Source organism: Moschus berezovskii, chromosome 1, assembly GCF_049115385.1.
Source record: "Moschus berezovskii isolate FMDL1 chromosome 1, NW_MosBer_1.0, whole genome shotgun sequence".
NCBI lineage: Eukaryota > Metazoa > Chordata > Mammalia > Artiodactyla > Moschidae > Moschus > Moschus berezovskii.
In genome coordinates, this window is record NC_142460.1 from 120,912,352 (window position 1) to 120,937,549 (window position 25,198).

A 25,198-nucleotide genomic window follows, 5' to 3' on the forward strand; every position below is an offset into this window, starting at 1 on the left:
CCAATCCTTCCTAGCATCAGAATCTTTTCCAGTGAGTCAACTTGTCGCATGAGGTGGCCAAAGTATTGGAGTTTCAGCTTTAGCATCAGTCCTTCCAATGAACACCCAGGATTGAGCTCCTTTAGAATGGACTGGTTGGATCTCCTTGCAGTCCAAGGAACTCCCAAGAGTCTTCTCCAGCACCACAGTTCAAAAGCATCTATTCTTCGGCGATCAGCTTTCTTCACAGTCCAACTCTCACATCCATACTTGACCACAGGAAAAACCATAGCCTTGACTAGACGGACCTTTGTTGGCAAAGTGATGTCTCTGCTTTTTAATATGCTATCTAGGTTGGTCATAACTTTCCTTCCAAGGAGTAAGCGTCTCCTAATTTCATGGCTGCAATCAGCATCTGCAGTGATTTTGGAGCCCAAAAAAATAAAGTCTGACACTGTTTCCACTGTTTCCCCATCTATTTCCCATGAAGTGATGGGACCAGATGCCATATTAATCGATCCCAAATTAAAACACGGATCTAGAACTCTGGGTTTTTATCTCATACCATGATCTCAAAGGCTCCCATACCCCTGTGTTTACCAAGATGGCTTAATCATGTATAGCTCATGAGTATGTTATGTACTCCTTTTTAGAATTTCTGAAACTTAGGATATGATTTGAGGGTTTCTTAACCACATACTCCCTGGTGGCTCAGACTGTAAATAATCTACCTGCAATACAGGATAACTGGATTCGATCCCTGGATTGGGAAGTTCCCCTGGCGAAGGGAATGGCTACCTACTCCAGTATTCTGGCCTGGAGAATTCCATGGACAGAGACTACAGTCCATTGGGTCGCAAGGGGTCGGACACTTTCACTGATCAACTTTCACTTCACTGCTGCTGCTGCTGCTAAGTCACTTCAGTCGTGTCCGACTCTGTGTGACCCCATAGACGGAAGCCCACCAGGCTCCCCCGTCCCTGGGATTCTCCAGGCAAGAACACTGGAGTGGGTTGCCATTTCCTTCTCCAATGTGTGAAAGTGAAAAGTGAAAGTGAAGTCGCCCAGTCATGTCCGACCCTTAGCGACCCCACGGACTGCAGCCTACCAGGCTCCTCCATCCACGGGATATTCTAGGCAAGAGTACTGGAGTGGCTTGCCATCACTTCACTAAACACCTACTAATTTACTGAAGTAGAATGGAATGATTATTATTTAGGAGCACTCAAACTTTTGGCTAAGATGTTTGTAGAGGAAAGATAGAAAATAACAAATGCTTTTTGGTTAGACCTTCATTATTGACTGAGTTTATTCATGTTAAATTTGATGCTATTTATTAGATTTAAAGCTTCTATGCATGCAATCAGTTTGAAGCATGTCGAAGACAAAATGTTTCTTGTGATTTCTGTAGAAATTATTTTAAGTGAAAATTATTCTAAAAAATTTAATGAGAGTTTAAGTTTTCTCTATGTGTTTTTTAGGTTATTCTGCTTAGGACAACACAATTGGGCTCATTGTACCATGGTTCTCGTTGCAGTGAACCTTGGATGTTCAAAGAAGGCCCATATATATATATTTTTCAAAATCAGAGGCTTAATTATCAATGTGGGATCTTATCCATTTTAAATTAATATTATTAATTTAAATTTGCTGGACCTCATGATGCCAGAACAGTTTTTTTAGGGGGAAATTAAATCAGCCCTTGAGTTGGTTTACTGATACTATGCCAAAGTAACTAGTTTAACAAATTTATGTTCCCCACTGGACTAACTAGATTTCTGGCATCATGTGGAGACAGCCATAGAACACTTTCAGTGGAACAGGGTACTTTCTCATGTTGAGCCCTCAAACTGGTGTATCTGCATTCAGAAGTGGGAGAAGTGCCCTTCACACATGGGAGAATGAATTAAGGATTTTTTGGTTGCTAAGTTAGAAATTTTCACTTAAAAGTCATCTAGAGAAAGGTGATTTTTCCTTTTAAGCAACACACAAAAAAATCATATAAATAGCTAATACAATCTTTAAAAGGCCAAAGGGAAAAATTTTGTTAATTACCACTTTTCTTCCTTACCATAAGAGCTGGTGGGAAGTGGGGTGGGATGATGAATTACTTTTTAATTTTGTGACTAAAGGAGAACTTCAGTAATTTATGATTTTTGATCATAAATATCATGGAAGGCAGAAACAATTAGTCAGTCAATGTTATGTGCTTTCTTGCAAAAAAACTGACCTGGTTTAGAAAAATAGAAATGGAAAACTGGGAGAAATTCAGACTGTTGTGGGGGGATGGGTAAACAAAGACCTTGTGCTTTTATTCAAAAAGGAGACTATAGCATCCTTTCTTTTGTAAAGGTTTAAATGTTAACACAGTAAAGGCTTTGGGGGCTCCTAATCACTACAGATTATGAAAATCCATATATTTGCTATCAGACTAAACTGTTCACATTGCCCCAGTTTTAAAAGTTGGGAAACTTTATTGTTATTTTGCAGAAGGTAACAAAATTTCCTTTAGGATTAGCAATTGAGAAAGTGAGTTTACTAAGAAATTGTTTAATCAGGCTCTGAAATTTTGATTTTAAAAAAATGATCCTTTTACTTTATTTGAAGAATACTTGAATCTGTTTCCTGTTTGTTTACAGACTAAGTGGAAGATAAAACTGCTACCATTTGTTAATGTCTTTAATTTTGTCAGCTTTGCTTGAAATACTAGAACTGATTACCTGGGTAAACTTGTGAGCGAGCAAATTATTAGTATTTTATTATGATTTTTCACAAAGTCATAAAAATCTCTGATGCAATCAAATTTACCAGAATTGAAATCTTGGCAATGTGGATAGTAATCTTTGCTGCAGTGTTGTTTTATGGGTGATAATTTCGGAGATCTGGTTTGCTTGTCTTGAGAAATGTCTTTTGATTTGCTTGCAAATACTTGATCTGTGTTTGCTTTTCAGATGCAAGTACTGTGACAGGTCCTTCAGCATATCTTCTAACCTGCAGCGGCATGTTCGCAACATCCACAATAAAGAGAAGCCCTTTAAGTGTCACTTATGTGATAGGTGTTTTGGTCAACAAACCAACTTAGACAGACACCTCAAGAAGCACGAGAATGGGAACATGTCTGGTAGGTCATTGACTGTCTTCTGAGGAGGAGTTCAGTTCAGTCGCTCAGTCGTGTCTGACTCTCTGCGACCCCATGAATCACAGCACGTCAGTCCTCCCTGTCCATCAGCAACTCCTGGAGTTCACTCAAACTCATGTCCACAGAGTCGGTGATGCCAGGTGATGCTTGAGGAGGAGATGCTTCGCTTATTCTTCTTATTTTAAAAGACAGTTGTGACCGTTCATCTTTCATTCCCCTTTGACATGAGAATCAGATCCTACTGTGAAAATCTGTAGCACTTTTCCCTTGAGATTTTTGAACGAAGTGAACTGTTGAATAATACACAACTCAAAGCTTTATTTGGACTGTTTTATTTTCTGGATGCCTCTCAATGGGCAATCTCGAGCACAGAGAACCGTAGTTGGAACTCAAAAGAGACTGATGAATCATGATTTTCTAAATCGCAGGGAACAATCTTTGACCTTGTTGGCACAGAATGTGGCCACTGGCCTGGTCGGGATGACCAGAGTGGAGCCCCACGCTCTCGGCATTAACCTAGAAACCACAGCTGCTGTTGCAAAAAGCGTGCAGTTCAGAAAACTTCTCTAGGGGACCTATTTTAGATATGAGAGATAAAAGACTGTCAACCTGATCAGAGTAGCCTGTAGCAAATGATAGTGGTATGTGATTTTGGTCACAAATTATGATGCAAAATTAAGTTTAAAATGGCAAAAAACTAGCCTTCCTTTAACCCAAGCCTACTAATGCATAGTTAGCAGAAGACATGGTGATTTTCTTGCCTTTGACTTCTAATGTGTGTGTATGTGTGTACACAGTGGCTCAGTTGTGTCCAACTATTTGCGACCCCATGAAATGTAGCACAAGTCTCCTCTGTCCATGAAATTTTCCAGGCAAGAATAGTGGAGCGGGTTGCCATTTCCTGCTCCAGGGGATCTTCCTGATTCAGAGATTGAACTTGCATCTATCTGTTGCATCTCCTGCATTGGCAGGCAGATTCTTTACTACTGTGCCACCTGGGAAGCCTTTGGCTTCTAATGCTTAGATAACATTGACCAGCTGGCATATGTGTGTGATGTCAATCTATGTAGCTGTAATTGTTTTGAGAAAATTAAGGGAACGACTTGGCAGTGAGGGGAGAGGGCCTGCGTGGAATCCCTGAAAAGAGATTTTAATAACACAGAAAAGTTGGATTGATACAAAGTAGTCTTTCCTTAAGGAAATCATTTTATTATTAATCCTTCCTCTACTGTAAAGGCACATTGCTTATGATTTTTGAATGAACTATGTACTGTTTGTTTCCCTTAAAGCCAAAACTCAAATGATCATGGTTTAAAAACATTCGATTTTAGAGACACGAGTCTAATCTAGTACTCAAAAGTGACAACACTTTCTGCGTACACCCTTACGGTATATCACTATAATTTTTCTAGTCAAAATTATTTCATAAAATAAATAAATAATTAAAAAGGTATAATGGGTCAAAATTGAATACTTATTCATTGGCCCAGATTATAACTTCATGAAGCTGAAGGGTATTCTAACCACTTGTGTTTGGCATCTAGACTATTGTGATGAACTATCAAGCCACAGATATATTGCGGGGAAGATAAACAAACGAAGCAAATATTAGTATAAAGTTTGACCACATATTATAAAGAGTTTATAATTTGTAAATGTATGGAACTTTTAGGCAATCTTGTGATACAGCTATTTTGATTCTAATTTTATAAGTAAGGAAACTGAAGAACTTTCTGTAATCCACAGACCCAATATTGTCTTCTTAATACTGTCTCAAGACTGGTGTGTTCTGGGTCTGCCCACAGTTTCGCTCAACAAAGCAGAATGCCTTATTTCCAGCATGTGTTGAGGCTTTATTTGATAACATACATTAGCACGGGGCAATAAACACATATTAACTGCCACCAGAACTGGGTATACAGTTTTTTATGGCAGAATGTTTTTAAGATCTTTCTGTAATCTGCCTCGCTCTGTACTCTCATTCTACAAATAGAAACGTTCCTATATCAGAGTGGGAGTAGGAAGAGCTGGGGGGAGAAGGAGCATCTTTGGGAGACTGAGCCTCATGATTTCAGTGGTTCACAGTAGTCCCCATTATTCACTTGCACAGATACTGTGGGAAAATTAGGAAGACCTTGACCTCCTAAAGTTTTCATTATTAATACTTGAAAAAGCCTGTTTTAGGAAACAACACTGATCGAATGAAGAAGGTGTGAGATTTCAAATAAGTCGCCCTCTAAATAAAAGTCTTTTTCACAAAAGGCTTTCTCGCCCCTCAGGTACGGCAACATCATCGCCTCATTCTGAACTGGAAAGTACAGGTGCAATCCTCGACGACAAGGAAGATGCTTACTTCACAGAAATACGGAATTTCATCGGGAATAGCAACCACGGCAGCCAGTCCCCCAGGAACACCGAGGAAAGGTAAAGCTGGTCTTTCCCTTTTTAAACTCAGTGATTTCAGAAATGAACATTTTGAAATACATTTCGGTGCTCATTTTTTGTGACACTGCTTTACTCCTGCCACCAATGGTTGGTGTTTATTTCAGTTCAGTTCAGTTCAGTCACTCAGTCGTGTCTGACTCTCCGCGACCCCATGAACCACAGCACGCCAGGCCTCCCTATCCATCACCAACTCCCGGAGTTCACCCAGACTCATGTCCACAGAGTCGGTGATGCCATCCAGCCATCTCATTCGCGGTCGTCCCCTTCTCCTCCCGCCCCCAACCTTTCCCAGCATCAGAGTCTTTTCCAGTGAGTCAACTCGTCGCATGAGGTGGCCAAAGTATTGCAGTTTCAGCTTTAGCATCAAACCTTCCAATGAACACCCAGGATCGATCTCCTTTAGAATGGACTGGTTGGATCTCCTTGCGGTACAAGGGACTCTCAAGAGTCTTCTCCAACACCACAGTTCAAAAGCATCAATTCTTCAGCGATCAGCTTTCTTCACAGTCCAACTCTCACATCCATACATGACCACAGGAAAAACCATAGCCTTGACTAGACGGACCTTTGTTGGCAAAGTAATGTCTCTGCTTTTTAATATATTATCAAGTTTGGTCATAACTTTCCTTCCAAGGAGGAAGCACCTTTTAATTTCATGGCTGCAATCAGCATCTGCAGTGATTTTGGAGCCCCCCAAAATAAAGTCTGACACTGTTTCCACTGTTTTTCTATCTATTTCCCATGAAGTGATGGGACCAGATGCCATGATCTTTGTTTTCTGAATGTTGAGCTTCAAGCCAACCTTTTCACTGTCCTCTTTCACTTTCATCAAGAGGCTTTTGCGTTCCTCTTCACTTTCTGCCATAAGGGTGGTGTCATCTGCATATCTGAGGTTATTGATATTTCTCCCAGCAATCTTGATTCCAGCTTGTGCTTCTTCCAGCCCAGCATTCCTCATGATGTACTCTGCATATAAGTTAAATAAGCAAGGTGACAATATATAGCCTTGACGCACTCCTTTTCCTATTTGGAACCAGTCCGTTGTTCCATGTACAGTTCTGACTGTTGCTTCCTGACCTGCATACAGGTTTCTCAAGAGGCAGGTCAGGTGGTCTGGTATTCCCATCTCTTTCAGAATTTTCCACAGTTTATTGTGATCCACACAGTTAAAGGCTTTGGCATAGTCAATGAAGCAGAAATAGATGTTTTTCTGGAACTCTCTTGCTTTCTCCATGATCCAGCGGATGTTGGCAATTTGATTTCTGGTGCCTCTGCCTTTTCTAAAACCTGCTTGAACATCTGGGTGTTTATTTAGTACAGATTAAATACCAAATGTTCTTCTAAACACTTTATGTGTATCAGTGAACTTAATTACGCTAATAACCCGATGAGATAGGGGCTGTAACTATGTAATTTTATCACTGAAGGAATGGCGACATTGAAGGTTAAATAACTTGCTAAATGTCACATAAGTAATAAACGAGATTTAACCTAGGCTGTCTGGTTCTATAGCCCACGATTTTAGCACCATTCTATTCCGCCTCTCTTTATTGCTAATTAGAATATTTTATCAAAACTTGGCAATTAGAAGGGAAAGCCACACAGGGGTTCAGTTGAATCATTGACTGATGCTGGTTACTATTATGTATCATATTATATATACATACAGTGGCAGTGTTAGCTGTTCAGTCGTGTCCACCTCTTTGCAACCATGCCCATGGACTGTAGCCTGCCAAGCTCCTTTGTCCCTGGATGGGATTCTTCAGGCAAGAATACTGGAGTGGGTTGTCATTCCCTTCTCTAGGGGATCTTCCCAACCCAGGGATTAAACCTGGATCTCCTGCACTGCAGGCAGATTCTTTACTCTCTGAGCCACCAGGGAAGTCCCATACATATAATGTATGACTATATGTATCTATATATGTTAACATTATATGACTGTATGTATCTGTAGATATTTATACATAAAATACTTATTGTCATCCAAGTATCTTTTTTAAAACCATTTGTGACTTAATAAGATTCTATCACTGCTTTATATGCTTTCAAGTGCATCCTTGTTTAATTCCAGCATGTTTGTTTCAGTGGGTATAATTACACTTGTTTTTAGTGACCTGGTGTGCTGAATTCCTCTCGTCATTTTCAGCATCAAGCATATATGGCTTAACTGATATAGAAATAGGGCTTCTCTGGTGGCTCAGCGGTAAAGAATCTGCCTGCAGTGCAGGAGATGCAGATTCCATCCCTGGGTCGGGAAGATCTCCTGGAGAAGAAAATGGTTACCCACTCCCGTATTTTTGCCAGGGAAATCCCATGGACAGAGGAGCTTGGCAGGCTGAAGTCCATGGGTTGCAAAGAGTTGGACACTACTGAGCAACTAAACAGCAACACAACAATCTAGCATTTTATGTTTTATGTGATATAAAGGAAACATTATTTTACCCAAACTACTGAGCTTAATTTTTCTTACCTATAAGTTATAAATATCTGGCATTGAGAACTGTGTTATTCCAAATATAACTATCCAATGGACTATAAAATTAGGGTGCTGCACTGTAAATTTTAATGTAACATGAAATTAGTTAATGAAAGTTTCATTACTTTTTATCACGCAAGTGTTGTTATTGTCCTCCGTTTTTGATTCTATTAAAAGTCAGAGTTAATTGTTTCAGGTAGTTTTCCATTAAGGCAGTATTAAATAAGCATTATTTTCCAAGACTGTATAAAGATATATGATCACTTCTGTTCTTTAGCTTGTATAAAAGTGTCTCTAAGGGAATGAGAAGAGAATATCTGTATTGTATGACTCTTCCAGCTTCTGAGAAGCCTGACAAAACTAAACTTTGTGCTGTTGGGTGTATCTCTCCCTCTGCTTGCCCGCGTGTGTGTGTGTATGAGAGAGAGAGAAAGCAAGGGAGAGACAGAAAGGCAGAGGTGAGGCAGATACTCAGAAGTACAAAGTACTAAGGACAAGTAAGAGAGACAGTCATGATCTTATATTTTAATAATGATAGTTACATGATACAAATAAGAAATATCGAACAAAAAGCACCATTTGTGTTCTGAGACACCTATTCAGATTTCAAACCCTTAGTTGGAAATTTGTGAACCATAAAGCTGCAACATCTGGCTTCAACATGTCTAAACAGCATAGAAGTAAGAAGACTGAGTCATCTAACTTTTCTCCCCTCAACTCCTATCAGACTGCTTTTGATGAATAATTTATCTTCTATAAATTGCCACATTTGAAGGCAAAATTAACAAATAGGTTTTCTTAATCACGTTGGCTTTGTTACGTTTGGTTTTCATCCATGCACTCTTTTGTCCTTTTACTTTCTCTTTCATTTATTTTAAAATAACAATTTCAATCCATTCAGGCCAGCAAGTTGGCAGTGTAACTGGAAACTAATAATTTATGTCTGTGCAAAACATGTTTTCATCATTCTTTGATAAAAGAGTTTAAGTGATGGATTGTATAAAAAAAACTTAGTGATGATATGACTTTTTCTGGTCAAATGAATTTTTACTATGTGCCTCTGTCACACCCAGGATTGTTTAATTTAAGTACATTTTTTGTCCTGGGAAATCTAAATATAAAATTATACTCATTTTTTTTTAAAGGTGGGAAATTGATGGGGGTCTATTGCTGGTATCTGATTTTCCATAACCTGAAAAATAGTTACATTGTGAAAACTGTCCATGACTGTAACAATAATTCAGCAGTCTCAGCAAGTCTTCTGAGTTAGTAAATAGGTAGGACTACCGGATGCCAGCGTGTATGTTAAGTCGCCTCAGTCATGTCTGACTCTTTGTAACCCCATGGACTGTATGTAGCCTGTCAGGCTCCTGTGTCTCAACATGGGATTCTTCAGGCAAGAATACTGGAGTGGGTTGCCATTTCCTTTTCCAGGGGATCTTCCTGGTCCAGGGATCAAACCCACATCTCTTGAGTCTCCTGCATTGGCAGGTGGGTTCTTTATCTCTAGCGCCACATGAGAAACCCACCTAGACACCTATGATTGTTTAATTTCTAACAAGCTTTCTGTACTTGGGCAAGTGTCTTAACCTCTCTGATCATATATCTTTGAAAGGAGGAAGTTAAGAGAGATTCAAAATATTTATAATTATTTTCTAACATTTCATCTTAATCTTGCAATGAAAGGAATTCAGCTTATACATATTTTAATGTTTACTTTAAAGCCTGATAAAGCTTATCCTCATTTCATAAACATTCTCAAATGTATTAAATGGTAACTTCTATGTTAATAACCATTTTTTATAATTAAACTTTTGAATTACATTTTGCATTCCTTGCCACCACTCAGTCAGTTCAGTTCAGTTCAGTTCAGTCGCTCAGTCGTGTCCGACTCTTTGCGACCCCATGAATCACAGCACGCCAGGCCTCCCTGTCCATCACCAACTCCCGGAGTTCACTCAAACTCATGTCCATCGAGTCGGTGATGCCATCCAGCCATCTCATTCTCTGTCGTCCCCGTCTCCTCCTGCCCCCAGTCCCTCCCAGCATCAGAGTCTTTTCCAGTGAGTCAACTCGTTGCATGAGGTGGCCTAAGTATTGGAGTTTTAGCTTTAGCATCAGTCCTTCCATTGAAAACCCAGGATTGATCTCCTTTAGAATGGACTGGTTGGATCTCCTTGCAGAACCACTAAAATATTACAAATGATGTTTTAAATAGAATAGACTTCTTTTGCATCATTATATTACACATATAAGCTTCAAAAGATATTTGTACAATGACATTTTTGTATCATTTCCCACCCCAGTGTTATCCTGGGAAACAAGGAATATTTTTACATTCAGACTATCACAGATAATTTGAACAAAGTACAAATAAATGAGTTCTCAATCTCTTCCAAGTCTCAGGAGAGTGTTTAAGTGCCGTATACCACCAGTGTCACCTAGAAAGAGCAAATACTGGTTGGTCCTTGGCAGCTACTCTAACACTTTCTTTGAACTCTTAGATTCTCTTGAAGCATGCATGTTGAAGCTTTGGCAGTGTTGCTTATGGGTATGAGTTTTCCAGAAATCTGTTCTCTTATGGTGCATACTTATATGGTAATTAGGTAACTTTATGTAGAGAAAAACCTGTGTGTGCTTTTTATATCATATATAACAATATCATTTATCAAGCAAAAGCTTGATAAGAAATAGGAGACCAAGATTGTTTTCCCAGTTCTGCCAGAGGTTCCATTTATAATCTGAGTAATCACACAATTATTTTTTTTATTTTTCCATTTGTGAAGTTACATTATTTTCCCATGGTTTCCATAAAGCATAAATGATAAAAATTTACTCTAGAAATGTGGAAAACCTAAATTATTGCTGGAAAGACATAATGTTAATAATAGAGCTAACTGCATGTTTTGAAATGACACCAGTAATTGAACCTGCTTCTTTTTTATGCTTTTGAAAGAATGAATGGCAGTCACTTTAAAGATGAAAAGGCTTTGGTGACCAATCAAAATTCAGACTTACTGGATGATGAAGAAGTAGAAGATGAGGTGTTGTTAGATGAGGAGGATGAAGACAATGATATTACTGGGAAAATGGGAAAGGAACCAGGGACGAGTAATTTACATGAAGGAAACCCCGAGGATGACTATGAAGACACCAGCACCCTGGAAATGAGCTGTAAAGCATCCCCAATGAGGTGAGAAGCAAGGGTGGACCCACATAGGGTTATGATTCCTGCTGCTCTGTTCTTCCATAAGCACGCTATTCCAGATTGCATAAGCAATTTGTGAGGAATGAATTGTAAAAACTGTTTGAATTAGCAGGGCATACGCAGTGGATTAATTTTAAAAGACGGAAACAAAGTGGCCATGAACATAATCCGCAGCATATAAATACATGGGTAGATGTGGAACTCTGATTAATCTGAGGAAGGAAGGGTAAATGAAAGGTTAAACAAGTACACAATTACTTATTTAGACTCTAACTATAAAACTCAAAGAAAAATAGAGCTTTTGGCATTATCTAATTTATTCAATTTATTATGTGTTATTCAAATATTATTGAGAGAAATATCACTTAATTTGCTGTATATGGAATATACATGATTCCATGATATATGGAATATATATAGATGATAAATGTTTAAAAGGAAAACATTAGCCCAATAATTAAATTGACGGGAATATTATATTTTCATATGAATAATTGGTGCCAACTGAATATCATCATAACTGGCTTTATTTTAAATGGAAATTATGAATGTATGAATTCTGTCTCCATTGCATTGCTGACTTCACATGTCATTGACTTTAATTCTTTATCTCAAATATATTCTTGCTTTAGTCATGAAAAATCTTAAAAGAAATATATGTATAAGATAGAATATTTGTAAGTTTTTTAAGAATCCAAGAATCGATGGAGACTACTTTCTGCTACAAATAATATGATATTTGACAAGTGTATGGAATCAAATGAAAAGTGATTTGGTTGGATATCAAACTGAGAAAGAAGAAAAAAACCCTCTGTGCTTTCCCATTGGTTCATTTTAGGTATAAAGAGGAAGAATATAAAACTGGACTTTCTGCTCTAGATCATATAAGGCACTTCACAGATAGCCTCAAAATGAGGAAAATGGAAGATAATCAATATACAGAAGCTGAGGTGTCTTCTTTCAGTGCTTCCCATGTGCCAGAGGAACTTAAACAACCGTTACACAGAAAGTCCAAGTCACAGGTACATACTTTCCTGCAGTATAGCATCCTGGTGACATTGTGTCTTTGATGCCAAAGGCAGATACTCTTTGCAATGTTCTAGAATCTGAGCAGGTTCAGATGCTCTACTCAAAAGGTTCCTATCTCTGCCTAGGACTGAATCCAAAATAGTCAACCACTGCAGCAATTAATATGACTGGATTCTGCACAGAAATTTCTGTGACAAATCCTGACCTCTAATAATCCAACCTTTTCTTTGCAATCACCTTACTTTTGTGTAAATGGTCCATAAACATTTGACTGTACCTATTTGTAGTAGGAAATGGCAACCCACTCCAGTATTCTTGCCTGCAGAATTCCATGGACAGTACATGGGGTTGCAATGAGTTGGACACAATCTAACGACTAACACTTTCACTTCATTTGTATATTACTTCAGAATTATTTTCTAATTGCTTTATGTCTATAATTTTTGTCAACCTAATTATATTTCAATATTTTTGGAAAGTGAAATCTATCCCATTTTTTTTTTCTTACTGTACATAGTAGCTTCCCTTGTAGCTCAGTTGGTAAAGAATCTGCCTGCAATGCAGGAGACCCAGGTTTGATTCCTGGGTTGGGTGGATCCCCTGGAGAAGGAAATGGCAACCCACTCCAGGATTCTTGCCTGGAGAATACCATGGACAGAGGAGCCTGGCAGGCTATAGTCCATGGGTTTGCAAGAGTTGGACATGACTTAGTGACTAAACCACCATACATAGTTAATATACAAGTCAACTAGTGATAGAATTTAGAAATAAACTAAATTTAGGAGGGTCAGAGTTGAGATGAATTGCCAAAAGTCTATAGCAACTTAATGCAAACCTGGAAATTAACCCTATCAATTTCAAATGAATGAATGAATGGTACCCAAGTTCGATGGGGTTTGCAGCAATCTATCAGCACTATGGTAACCAAAATAAATCCATCTAAGGATCTATAAATATCATTGAAAAGAGCCTCAGTTCTTCTTCCACAAAAAAAGGAATCAGTCCTTTCTGCTTGACATCTGCAATCAATAAGTTTGTTTATTCAGGTCCTTTTTAAAAAGAAAAAAAAAAAACTTTCTGCTGTTACCATATTTGTTGGTCACTTTGGTCTAATTGTTTGATCCTGAGTTAATTTTGGAAGTGGCCCTACATACCAAACCGTGTGACTGTATTCATTACTACATTTGGAAATTTTCTGAGATGTTTTGGGCCATCTTAATAGCAAATGTGGTCATATCTCAACTAAAGTGGGAAAAATGTTATCCTACTGGGATAATACCAATTTTAAAATATTAGTAAATTCAATAAAATGTCTGAAGATGTCATATATGGTATCAGACAAAACAAATGTTCTTTCTGAATTGAAATGAAAGCAGCCAGCCTCATCTCTGACTAGCCTCACTTCTGTGGGTTTGAGAACATCAGCTCACAACTATGGGTACCATTTCCTCTACAGTGAGGCAGGGTGAGTGGAGAAGATGTCTAAGATCCCTTCCTGCTCTATCATTCAATGTTGATAAAAATGAATTTTTCAATTTCTAACATTAAAAGTAAGCCAGCCAGTTTAGACATCTCATTTTCACTTGGAGACAGCCATAAGAAGTGGCTAATATTTTTTTGTTTTTTTAGCTCTTAGTTTCCCATTTTTCCTTCCTTATTGATCAGAGAAACTGAAACTGGGGAGCCAACTTTTCTTTTTTTTTTTTTTTTAAAATTTTCATTATTCCACCCCAAATTATAAGGCATTACAAGGCATAATACTGAAAATTCCTGAAACTATCACAAGTGATAGAAAGCAAAGGGTCCTGGGAACCTAGAGATATTGGAAGTGATATATTTCAATTCCAGCATTTTGATTTATAAAGTCCCTGCCCAATTGGGCTAACAGTTACCCTCATGAGAAATACTAGAATTTTGCAATTTTTAACTTGTATTTTTATTGTTACTTTATAATGTCATATATATATATGTATATATATTTATATCAGTTTGAAAATGGTCAGGTCTTTTTGCAAACTGACTTTGTTTCATGAGACTTTATTCTTTCATTCCATTGTCACTGTCAGTTTTGTGCTTAACACTGATCCTTGTGCATGAAAATGTTTATTTCCTTTGGTTACCAAAAGACAGGTATTCCATATTTACCACTTTCTAGAATCTGAATAGATTCAGATGCTTTACTCAAAACTCATACATTTACTCTGTGATTTTTATAGTGATTGAATCCAAAATAGTTGACCAATACAGCAGTGGCTGCCCTCTGCATGGAATTTTCCCTGAAAAACCTATCCTACAAAAAGGTAGTTTCAGGAGGCATGGATGCATGTACACTAAGTTGTTTCAGTCGTGTCCAACTCTTTGCGACCCTATAGACTATAGCCCACCTGTCCACGGGTTTCTCCAGGCAAGAATACTGGAGAATTGCCATTTCCTTCTCCAGGGCATCTTCCCAACTCAGGGATCAAGCCTGTGTCTCTTATGTCTCTTGCAATGGCAGGTGGGTTCTTTACCACTAGTGCCACCTGTGATACCTGTAGTTTCAGGATGCGTGCAGGTGTGCTTTGTCTCTTCAGTCGTGTCCGACTCTGTGTGACCTTATGGACTGTAGCCCGCCAGGCTCCTCTGTCCATGGAATTATCCAGGCAAGAATACTGGAGTGGGCTGCCATGCCCTTTGCCAGGGGTAGTTTCAGGATAACAGGTATTTACATCAGGCACACTGAGCTAAGCACTTTATGTAAGTTAGTGCTTGTGCTTCTTCCACAACCATTGGAAGTAAGTTGTTACTATTATCCACATTTTATATGAAGGAAGTAACCTTCAAAGATTAAGCAACTTGCCCAAGGTCACACAGCTAGTTGAATAGAGGCAGGGTAGAAACCAGGATTAAAACTTAGGATTTCAGAATTTTCTCTCTGCTTCCTTTTCTTGTTCTAAATACCAGAATGAGTTTTGTTAAAACCATGTCAGACTAATCTTTTATCTTGATCTGTAAATGTGAGTACATAATTGGAATAAAGTTAAGTGCTCACTTCACCCACACTTTAAACCTGCAAAGGAGAAGGACTCTGTATTATATATCCTTAACTCCTTAGGACCTAGCACAGTGCCTGGCATAGAGTAGATGCTTAAGAAATATTTTTTAAACATCTGCTGAGATTTTGTGTAGGTCCAAAAGGCAAATTGCATGCAGAAAAGTCAAATGTGTAGAGCAGTGACCCAGCAAATCAAAATCAGCCTGAGAGGGCAGATTTTCTAACTGTATGCCATGATTACGGAAGAAACCACAGACCGGCCACATGTCTCAGCATGACTCCCAGAGATGAAATTCTGCTTCACAACAGAGGCATTTTGTCTTTGTTTACCGACAGTGGAATGTCTTTGGCAGGACTTTAATGATTCCACTTCAGCAGCATTTTGACAAGCAAGTTAGCAATGGATGAGACCAACAATAGCAAATCAACAGTGAAAAGTTCACTCCCAAGTCAAGACCAAACACTGCATTTGAATATTTTACTTGGCAGCAAATGGGGAGATTCTATGAACGGTTATTTAGAATTTGACATGATAATAGGTAAGAGAGAGCACTTCCTCACAGAGCACCCCTGTACATCTTCTGTTTGGCAGACCCTGGAGCCCAGGGGTGAGAACTTTGTTGGGTCTTGTGGTTTGTTTGAGTCTTTGGTAGAACATCCTTGATCTACCTCAATTTTCAAGGTCTTTGAGTGTCAGCGTTGAATATTTCAAGCTTGGAGGGGAAGTGGAGAGAGGACACTGGATTTGGGCAGATAAGCTTTTATTGATGCCTTCTTCACTGTCTAATTAAGTGACTTTGGGCAAGTCTTTTCACCTTCAGGGCTCTCAGTCATCCAGAGAAGTAGTCTGTGACATGCTTCCTCTAGATGCTACCTCTAGATGCTTCCACAGTGCTGTCAAGGAAGAGTAGTCTCTTATATGTATTTTCTGTTTCAGTTGTAAGCATTCAGTAATATTTTGGGTGAGTCAAACATGTACATCAACAGTGGAAGGATGGTCATTATATTTGTGGCTGGGGAGGGGGATGACTCCTATTTCTTAATGGAGGCATGATTGTCATTCTAGGTAGGATCATTAATTTTTTGTTCTGCAGATTGTGTCACTTTTGTGGCCCTGAGGCACTGAAGGCCAGCCGTAACTCCATGCCATTGTAACACACAAGAAATGTCCCGCACTTTTCCCAACACACCCATGAGGGTTGCTCCTTCTCAGGGTCCCATCTCTTCCTAACATTCACCCAAGATAGCCTTCAAATGAAAAGCGATGTTTTTCAAATGCCAGTTACCGATTCTCTTGTTTCTACCCCAGGCATACGCTATGATGTTGTCATTGTCCGACAAGGAGTCCCTGCATTCTTCATCCCACAGTTCTTCCAACGTGTGGCATAGTATGGCCAGGGCTGCAGCGGAATCCAGTGCCATCCAGTCCATAAGCCACGTATGACATTCTCAAGGTTGACCGGAGTGGGACCAAGTCCAACAGTAGCATGGCTCTTTCACATAGGACTATTTAAAAGACTGCTGAGCAGAATGCCTTAGAAACCTGAAGGGTCACTCATGTAAAGTCTGGGGACCTTAAATGGAATGATTAAAAAAGAAAAGAAAGAAAGAGAAAGAAAGAAAAGGAAACTATTTATTCTCGATATTTTGTTTTGCACAGCCAAGGCAGCTGCTGACTTCTGGAGGATCAATGCGACTTAAAGTGATTCAGTAAAAATGAAAACCTTGCTGGGCAGAAGGCGTCTTCCCATTCACCTTGCCCTTGGGAGTGGGTGGGTGAGAGGAGCAGTTGAGATGGCGGCATGAACACTCCATAGAAACTGAATTCTTTTTTTGTACCTGACACGTGATTGGGAACAGTTGCTTTTAATTACAGATTTAATTTTCTTGCTTTGTTAAAGTTTTTATGTAATTTAACCCTTTGAAGACAGAAGTAGTTGAATGAAATGCACACTTGATTATTATAGAAACTGATAACAGGGAGTTTCCCATTAACTTTTGCCTTCTTTAAGTACATTGTTTAAAACTAGGGAACAAGGGTATGTGTATATTGTAAACTATGGATGTTCAAATGCTCAGAGAGGTTAAGTCAGTGAAGTAACCTGTTCATCACCAGTACCGCTGTACCACTACACTAATAGAAGGTTTGCCAAATCCTTGTAATAACATCTTAATTTTAGACAATCATGTCACTGTTTTTTAATGTTTAATTTTTTGTGTGTGTTGCGTGTATCATGTATTTATTTGTTGGCAAACTATTGTTTGTTGATTAAAATAGCACTGTTCCATTCAGCCACTACTTTCTGACGTCTGAGGCACACCCCGTTTTGAATTGCAAGGACCAAGGTGACTCGACCTGTGTATGGGAGTGCCAAATGGTGTTTGGCTTTTCTTAACATTCCTTTTTTTGTTGTTTTGTTTTCCTTCTTAATGAGCTAAATACGAATAGATGCAACTTAGTTTTTGTAATACTGAAATTGATTCAATTGTATAAACGATTATAATTTCTTTCATGAAAGCATGATTCTTCTGATTAAAAACTGTACCCCATATTTTATGCTGGTTGTCTGCAAGCTTGTGCGATGTTATGTTCATGTTAATCCTATTTGTAAAATGAAGTGTTCCAGACCTTATGTTAAAAGAGAGACGTAAATAACAGACTGTATTCAGTTATTTTGCCCTTTATTGAGGAACCAGATTTGTTTTCTTTTTGTTTGTAATCTCATTTTGAAATAATCGGCAAGTTGAGGTACTTTCTTCCAATGCTTTGTACAATATAAACTGTTATGCCTTTCAGTGCATTACTATGGGAGGAGCAACTAAAAAATAAAGACTTACAAAAATGGTTATTTTTCCCACAGTGTTGTATTTTCCCTTCTCATGCAATTTTCGTTTCCCTTTGGGATCCAGTGATTTAAAGATATGCCGTCTGGGACTTTGATGCCCTAACAGATACATGGAATGTAGAGCATGTGTGTGTAGACATTTGAGATGACATTAAAGATAGCCCTTGGCCCATGGGGAATTGGACTCTCTTCCACTCATTGCTCTGGAATTTCTCCATGTGGTACAAAGTCAGGGCTCAGGTGCAATAGTACAGGGTCCTTAGGATCACCCCACGTCTACAGCACCCATTTTAGTTAGGACAGAGCAACCTAGATTTTTTATTCTTTATTTTACGTAGTACATGCCAAAAGGTGTTCTGTGCTTATTTTTGTTTTTAATTACCCAAATTCTGTTAACTGATTCACAGGAGGATGGGGACCCTTTAAATTTTTGATGATCATTTTAAGTCTTTGTTCACATGCAAAATATAATTTTTTTTCATGATTAGAAGCAGATGGTAGATATGATTTTGAGTTTTCTTTCTTTACCCCCACCAAAAAATTCACTGTATATTGCAACAAATTCTTCAAAATAATGACAGCAGTTTCTTCATTTTCCATGAGTTTGACCTCCTACAATTTCTTTAACCATTTCACTTCTGTTGAAAATTTATGTTTTCTGTTTTTCACTAGTGTAAGCAATGCTATTTTAATTTTCATGGAGCTAATTGTTTCTATCTGTTCATATATGTACGCACAGGTTTGAACTGTGATGAGTGATATTTCCATATTATAAATTCTCTAGTGGAGGAGCCATTATGAATATTTTTTGAACCTTAAATATATGCCAGTTGTTTGAGAATGTGGCTTTTCAACCAGGCCAGCTGTAGAGGTTTTAACAAGGTCTGCAGATTAAACAAGTATGACACATAGAAGTAGATCCAGACTAATTTCCCTGTTTGTTTATTTATTCATTCTTAGCCAAATTGCCAGATATGGAGAAACTTCCTACATCCTTTCTAAATGTCAGTAGTATAAGAATTAAATATTGTCAGGAGGGGATAAATATTGCTTTTTAAATAGAAAATGGGCACGGGAAGTATTCAGAAAATATACTAAAACTATAAATCTGGTCTACACAGAAAGAGAGGAAGAATCTAGTGTTTGAGACATAAGAACAACACATTCAAGAAAGCGGAGACTGGGAACATGCTATGCATTTCCCTTTGTTTTAAAGAAAAACCCTATAAATCTGAAGCTGTTTGAATATTCTCAACGCTACTGAATTCTTGTTAGATTCTGAGCATGACATTTCAGTTGTTTGCTAATGCTTAGCCCCTCCGAATTCCAAAGAGTTTTTCAAGCCTCACATTTCTGCTTTCTTTTACATTCATCTCGCCAGCAGTCCTGCACCACACAACCCTGTGGGGAGACCATGAGATGTGGTGGAGACAATGTTGGATTTGGAAGGTGAAGACCTGAGTTTGAGTTCTGGTTCTATTCCTTTGGTGGCTTTGAGGTCTTAGGCAAGTCATATACCTTTCCAAATCTCATCTGTAAAACCAGGGTAATAATACCTGCTTCTCTTGCTACTGTACTAGGTTTCTGTGGATGTTGAAAATCAAAATATATTTTTAGAAATATTTGGGAAAAGTTGAACACATGCAGGCACTTCATAATTTTTACGGTGGTAGTTAAGAGAATAGAATGTGCATCTGTGTGTGTGTTTATACACATACACAAACACTATGCTAAGAAAAAGTTTTTAGAATATAACAGAAATCTAGAGTATACAAAAGTGGATATGGACCTTTTTTGGAAAAACTGTATTGAAATATAGTTGATTTGCAATGTTGTGTTAGTTTCAAATGTATAGCAAAAAGATTCAGTTATATATATATATATATTTGTGTGTGTGTGTGTGTGTGTGTGTATTGTTGCTTACACTCTAAGTCATGTCCAACTCTTGTGACCCCATGGAGTATAACCTGCCAAAATCCTCTGTCCGTGGGATTTCCCAGCAAAAATACTGGAGTGGGTTGCCATTCCCTTCTCCAGGGCATCTTCCTGACTCAGGGATGGAACCCACATCTCTTGCATTGGCAGGCATATTCTTTAACCACTGAACCACTAAGGAAGCCCAAATATATTTCCATAAATATATATTTATATATATACACATGTTCCTTTCCAGATTCTTTCCCCTTTCACGTTATTACAAAATATTGAGGATACTTTTCTGTGCTATACAATAGGTCCTTGTTGGTTAGCTATTTTATATATAGCAGTGTGTATATGTTAATCCCAAACTCCTTATCATGTTTCTTGAATAAATATGTAGCTTTGAAAACTAAAGAAAACTCAGCCCTTTGAGAACATGAGACATCCTGTCTAATTGCTTTGTGCTCTCCAAAAATTCAAGGACAGTTAAGAAAACACATTTAAAGAATAAGCACGCACATACTTTTATTTTCAGATAATGACCATCAACCAATCATTATTTTTTATACAGAATAAACAAAATGAGCTATTCATTTTTAAAACTGACTGTTATGCCAGTGTCATGCTAGGAATGTGTACATCCATTAGCTCCATTAATCATCACAGTAGGCCTGCATGCAAGAAGTATTATTACCGTTTCACAGATGAGGAAACTGGAGCTTAGAGAGTCTTAGAGCCTATTCCACTGCCACCCTGCTGGGAACTGGCTGGCTGAGAATCCACAGGTGCCAGGCTCCTTAGCCTGCGCTTAGTCAAGCTTCTCAGACCTCCTGGTTCAGGAGCAACTGAAGAAGTCCAAAAAGGTCTGTTCCAAACCAAGGCTATGTGCCAAGAGAGGCACAGGTCTAACAAGGCTATGTCTCCAAACCAAGAAAGTAAGGCTATTGGAGATTCAAATATGCCCCAGAGACATTTAGGCATCCGAGTTTTGACTGTGAAGAGTTTGAAAGGTAAGTGCCAAGCAGTGGTTCCTAGGCTTTTTCTATTCAGGTTATTTTGAGTCAGAACCATAACACTTGTCCCCTTAAAAGATCCTAAATGCTTCCTTAATAGGAGGAAGGTCTGAGTCATTTTGTTTGCATATTTTTAACAGGTATCTTGAATGTCTTCCTTATCCCTTTTCAAACAAAAATTTACTCCAAACTTACATTTGAAATTATTAACATGACATGAGTTAAGCCCTTTCTAAAATAGTTACAGACTCATTGTGAGAGAAAGCAAAAGTGAAGTCAGCAAGTAGAGTTGATAGTGTACTTATTTCATGTTCTCCAGGCTCAAAGAATTATTACTGGAAGGATTATGGGGAGAAGTGTGATGACTGAAAAAAAAAAAAACAACAACTAACAGTCTGGGTCCAGAAGACCCAAAGAGAGTTTAGAGAGCCAACCAGCTCTTCCCTCAAGAGACTTTGGTTAGTATCTAATTGTTCATTATAGTCTGCATAACTCATATATGAATACAAGAGACTCTCGGTGCAACATTCAGAAAATGATTAAAATATTTATAAAAAGGAATGTAGAATGGAAACCATCAAAAAATCCAGAAAATAAAAAGTGCTGGCAAGAGTGGAAAATGGGAAACTTTGTGAAATGTTGCAGCTACTATGGAAAATGGTATGGTAATTTTTTAAATATTAAAAGGAGAACTACCATATGATCTAGCAATTCCATTTCTGGGTATACATCCAAAAGGAAAGCAGAATCTCAAAGAGATTTTGTCCATTCATGTTCACAGCAGCATTACTCACAATAGCCGAGAAGTAGAAGAAACTCAGGTGTCCATCGATGAATGAGTTAGACAAATAAACATGTAGTATACAGACCATGAATGTGGAGGAAATGGCAACCCACTCCAGTATTCTTGCCTGGAAAATCCCATGGACAGAGGAGCTTAGCAAACTACAGTCCATGGGGATGCAAAGAGTTGGACAGGACTGAGCAGCTGGCCATGCATGCACAAACAATGGAATATTAGCCTTAAAGAGAAAGAAAATTTTGACACATGCTACAACAATGGTTAAGCTTTGAGGACATTATATTAAGTGAAATAAGCTAGACACAAGAAGACTAATACTGTGATTCCACTCATACGAGGTATCTGGAATTAGTCAAATTCATAGAGCTAAAACTGGAATAGTGGTTGCCAGTGGCTGGGAACTGGGAGGAATGGGGATCTGTTGTTTAATGAGTAAAGAATTTCAATTTTGCAAGAAGAAAAGAGTTCTGGAGGGGATTTTCCTGCGGTCCAGTGGTTAAGACTCTGCATTTCCAATTCAAGGGGTGCAGGTTTGATCCCTGATAAGGAAACTAAGATACTAGCCACATGCCACATGGCCTAAAAAGAGAGAGAAAAAAAGTGGGTTCTGGACACTGTGTTTGTTGTACAACAGTGTGAATGCGTTCACCACGACTAAATTGTACACTTAATATGATTAATATGATAAATTTTGTGTTATATATGTTTTTACCTGAAGAAATCTGAGCACCGAATAATTGATGCTTTTGAACTGCGGTGTTGGGGAAGACTCTTGAGAGTCTCTTGGACTGCAAGGAGATCCAACCAGTCCATCCTAAAGGAGATCAGTCCTGGGAATTCATTGGAAGGACTGATGTTAAGCTGAAACTCCAATACTTTGGCCACCTGATATGAAGAGCTGACTCACTGGAAAAGACCCTGATGCTGGGAAAGATTGAGGGCAGGAGGAGAAAGGGATGACAGAGGATGAGATGGTTGGATGACATCACCGACTCAACGGACATGGGTTTGAGTGAACTGTGGGAGTTGGTGATGGACAGGGAGGCCTGGCATGCTATGGTTCATGAGGTCGCAAAGAGTTGGACATGACTGAGTGACTGAACTGAACTGAAAACAAAAGAAAAAAGAAATAATGCAATACCTCTCTATATGGTTCCTTAAAGTGAAAGAACCTAATTCTATTCAACTCAAACAAATGAATTACCAGGTGCATATTAGATAGCTCATAACAATTGAAGCAGAGAAGGCAATGGCAAGCCACTCCAGTACTATTGCCTAGAAAATCCCATGGATGGAGGAGCCTGGTAGGCTGCAGTCCATGGGGTCGCTAAGGGTCGGACACGACTGAGAGACTTCACTTTCACTTTTCACTTTCACACATTGGAGAAGGAAATGGCAACCCACTCCAGTGTTCTTGCCTGGAGAATCCCAGGGATGGGGGAGCCTGGTGGGCTTCCGTCTATGGGGTCACACAGAGTCAGACACGACTGAAGTGACTTAGCAGCAGCAGCAACAATTGAAGGGAAAGCTCGGGACCCAGGCCTAGAATATAACCCAGAACTGGTGGGTACCCAAGCTGCAATCCACAGGCAGCCTCTTAGGCTGCTGTCATTAAGATGAATTATCAACTACCATTATGTTCAACTTTTTCTTTTTTTGGTCAATTTGGGTCTAGATTAAAATTCTACAGATAGAGCATAAAAATGGCTCTACTTAAAATCCTACTTGATTAAGATCACCATTAAATTAATCTAAAAGTACGGAGCAGAAGAGATTAGTCCCCATATAGCCAGATTGAGAGAATCCTCCCAAACAAGTGAGAATCAATTATGGATGTCAAAAACAACAATCCGCACCATCTGAATAGGAGAACTGACAACATGTAAAGGCCAATATTTTCAGTGCAGGACAGAGTTTGGAAATGTCAAGGGTAATCAGAGGTGGAACACGATAGCACATGCAAAACTAGAACTGTTCCAGAAAACAGAGGACTCACAGTCCTCAAAGGAATAACTGCTTCAGTGAATTCTTGAAGTAAGGATTGTTGTAATATTTTTTTAAGTGCTTCAATTGTGACTCCTACTGATGACTGTATTGCCAAAACTGGCAATAAAACTGTAGCCCAAGTAGTCACGTGTTACCCAGAATAAAATTGAATTGATTCCTAAAAGTATTTTGCTTACTTCTTTAGGGCACATGCAATAATCATGGTGAATAAACAACTAAAGCATTTGTCTGAATCAAAAGCATTCAGAAAGCCAATGTCCAAAAAGGAAAGCTGAAACCACTCTAAATATTTTAAGCAGAGAGGGACTGAATGCAAATGGTTGTATACAAAAGCACTGGAGGGGCTGAAGAGAAAGATGTAAACCAGAGACCAAGAAGTGGCTGGTGACACTCACTATGGAGTTGTGAAACCAAGGCTCTGCAGGTAGGATCACCCTTTCTTCTGTCTTCTCATCTCCCACCAGTGCCTTCCGTTCACATCACTGGAAACCAACTGGGAAGAGAGTCTGGGGAGTGAGGTTTTCAAGCACCCATTCCCTTGTGATACAGATAAATAATGGGAAAGGTGCTGAGTATCAACAGACCGTGTCAGGCGTAAGACCACTGAGACTACACATACTAGTTTAAGTGGGAAAATCCTCCAATATTTCCTACTATTTTTAGAATGTATATCAAGACATCATCATGGCCTCCGGGGCCCTCCACGACCAAGTTTTTACCTACCACTCTAGTCTGTTCCACTTGCCTACCTGTCTCACATGTATTCTCTCCTTTCAGTTACCAAATTCATCTCTACTTCCAAGGACTTCAGTCTATAGGGTCTCAAAGAGTCAGACACAACTGAAGCAAATTAGCTCATTGCTGTTCAATTACTAAGTTGTGTCCAGCTCTTTGGGACCCCATGAATGGCAGCATGACAGGCTTCCCTGTCCTTCAGTATCTCCCTGAATTTGCTCAGACTCACGTCCACAGAGTCAGTGGTGCCAACCAACCATCTCATCCTCTGTCGTCCCTTCCTCTTGCCTGCAATCTTTCCCAGCATCAGGGTCTTTTCTAATTGTGCTCTGTGAACTGAAGAGTTCCTTTTGCCTTCTTCTCAATGCAGAACCCCTCTCCCTCAACTTCCCCCTGCTGCCATGTTCTTGACTGGCTAAATTAATTTACTCTTCAGTTTTTAACTTCTCTCTTGTTTCTTCAGAGAAACTTTCCTGATAACTCCTCACTCTTCTTCATAAGAAAATGTTGTGGTGTGTTGTATGTAGTATGTTGTAGTCTCTCATCAAATCATTTACTACGTGTT

General features: G+C 38.8%; 1 protein-coding gene across 8 annotated transcripts in view; it reads left to right on the forward strand.

The window, feature by feature from the left end:
- MECOM (MDS1 and EVI1 complex locus) overlaps positions 1-18,155 on the forward strand; it is a 653,114-nt gene extending 634,959 nt beyond the window's left edge. For 7 of the 8 annotated variants that reach the window (XM_055410244.2, XM_055410261.2, XM_055410253.2 and 4 more), the window contains 5 exons: positions 2,931-3,100; positions 5,398-5,542; positions 10,996-11,232; positions 12,086-12,269; positions 16,620-18,155. In XM_055410244.2, coding sequence (XP_055266219.1) covers positions 2,931-3,100; positions 5,398-5,542; positions 10,996-11,232; positions 12,086-12,269; positions 16,620-16,754 — 871 coding nt within the window. In that variant the 3' untranslated portion in view covers positions 16,755-18,155. The remainder of the gene's footprint in view (positions 1-2,930; positions 3,101-5,397; positions 5,543-10,995; positions 11,233-12,085; positions 12,270-16,619) is intronic. The other variant, XM_055410280.2, reaches the window with a different exon arrangement.
- The last annotated feature ends 7,043 nt before the right edge of the window (positions 18,156-25,198 follow it).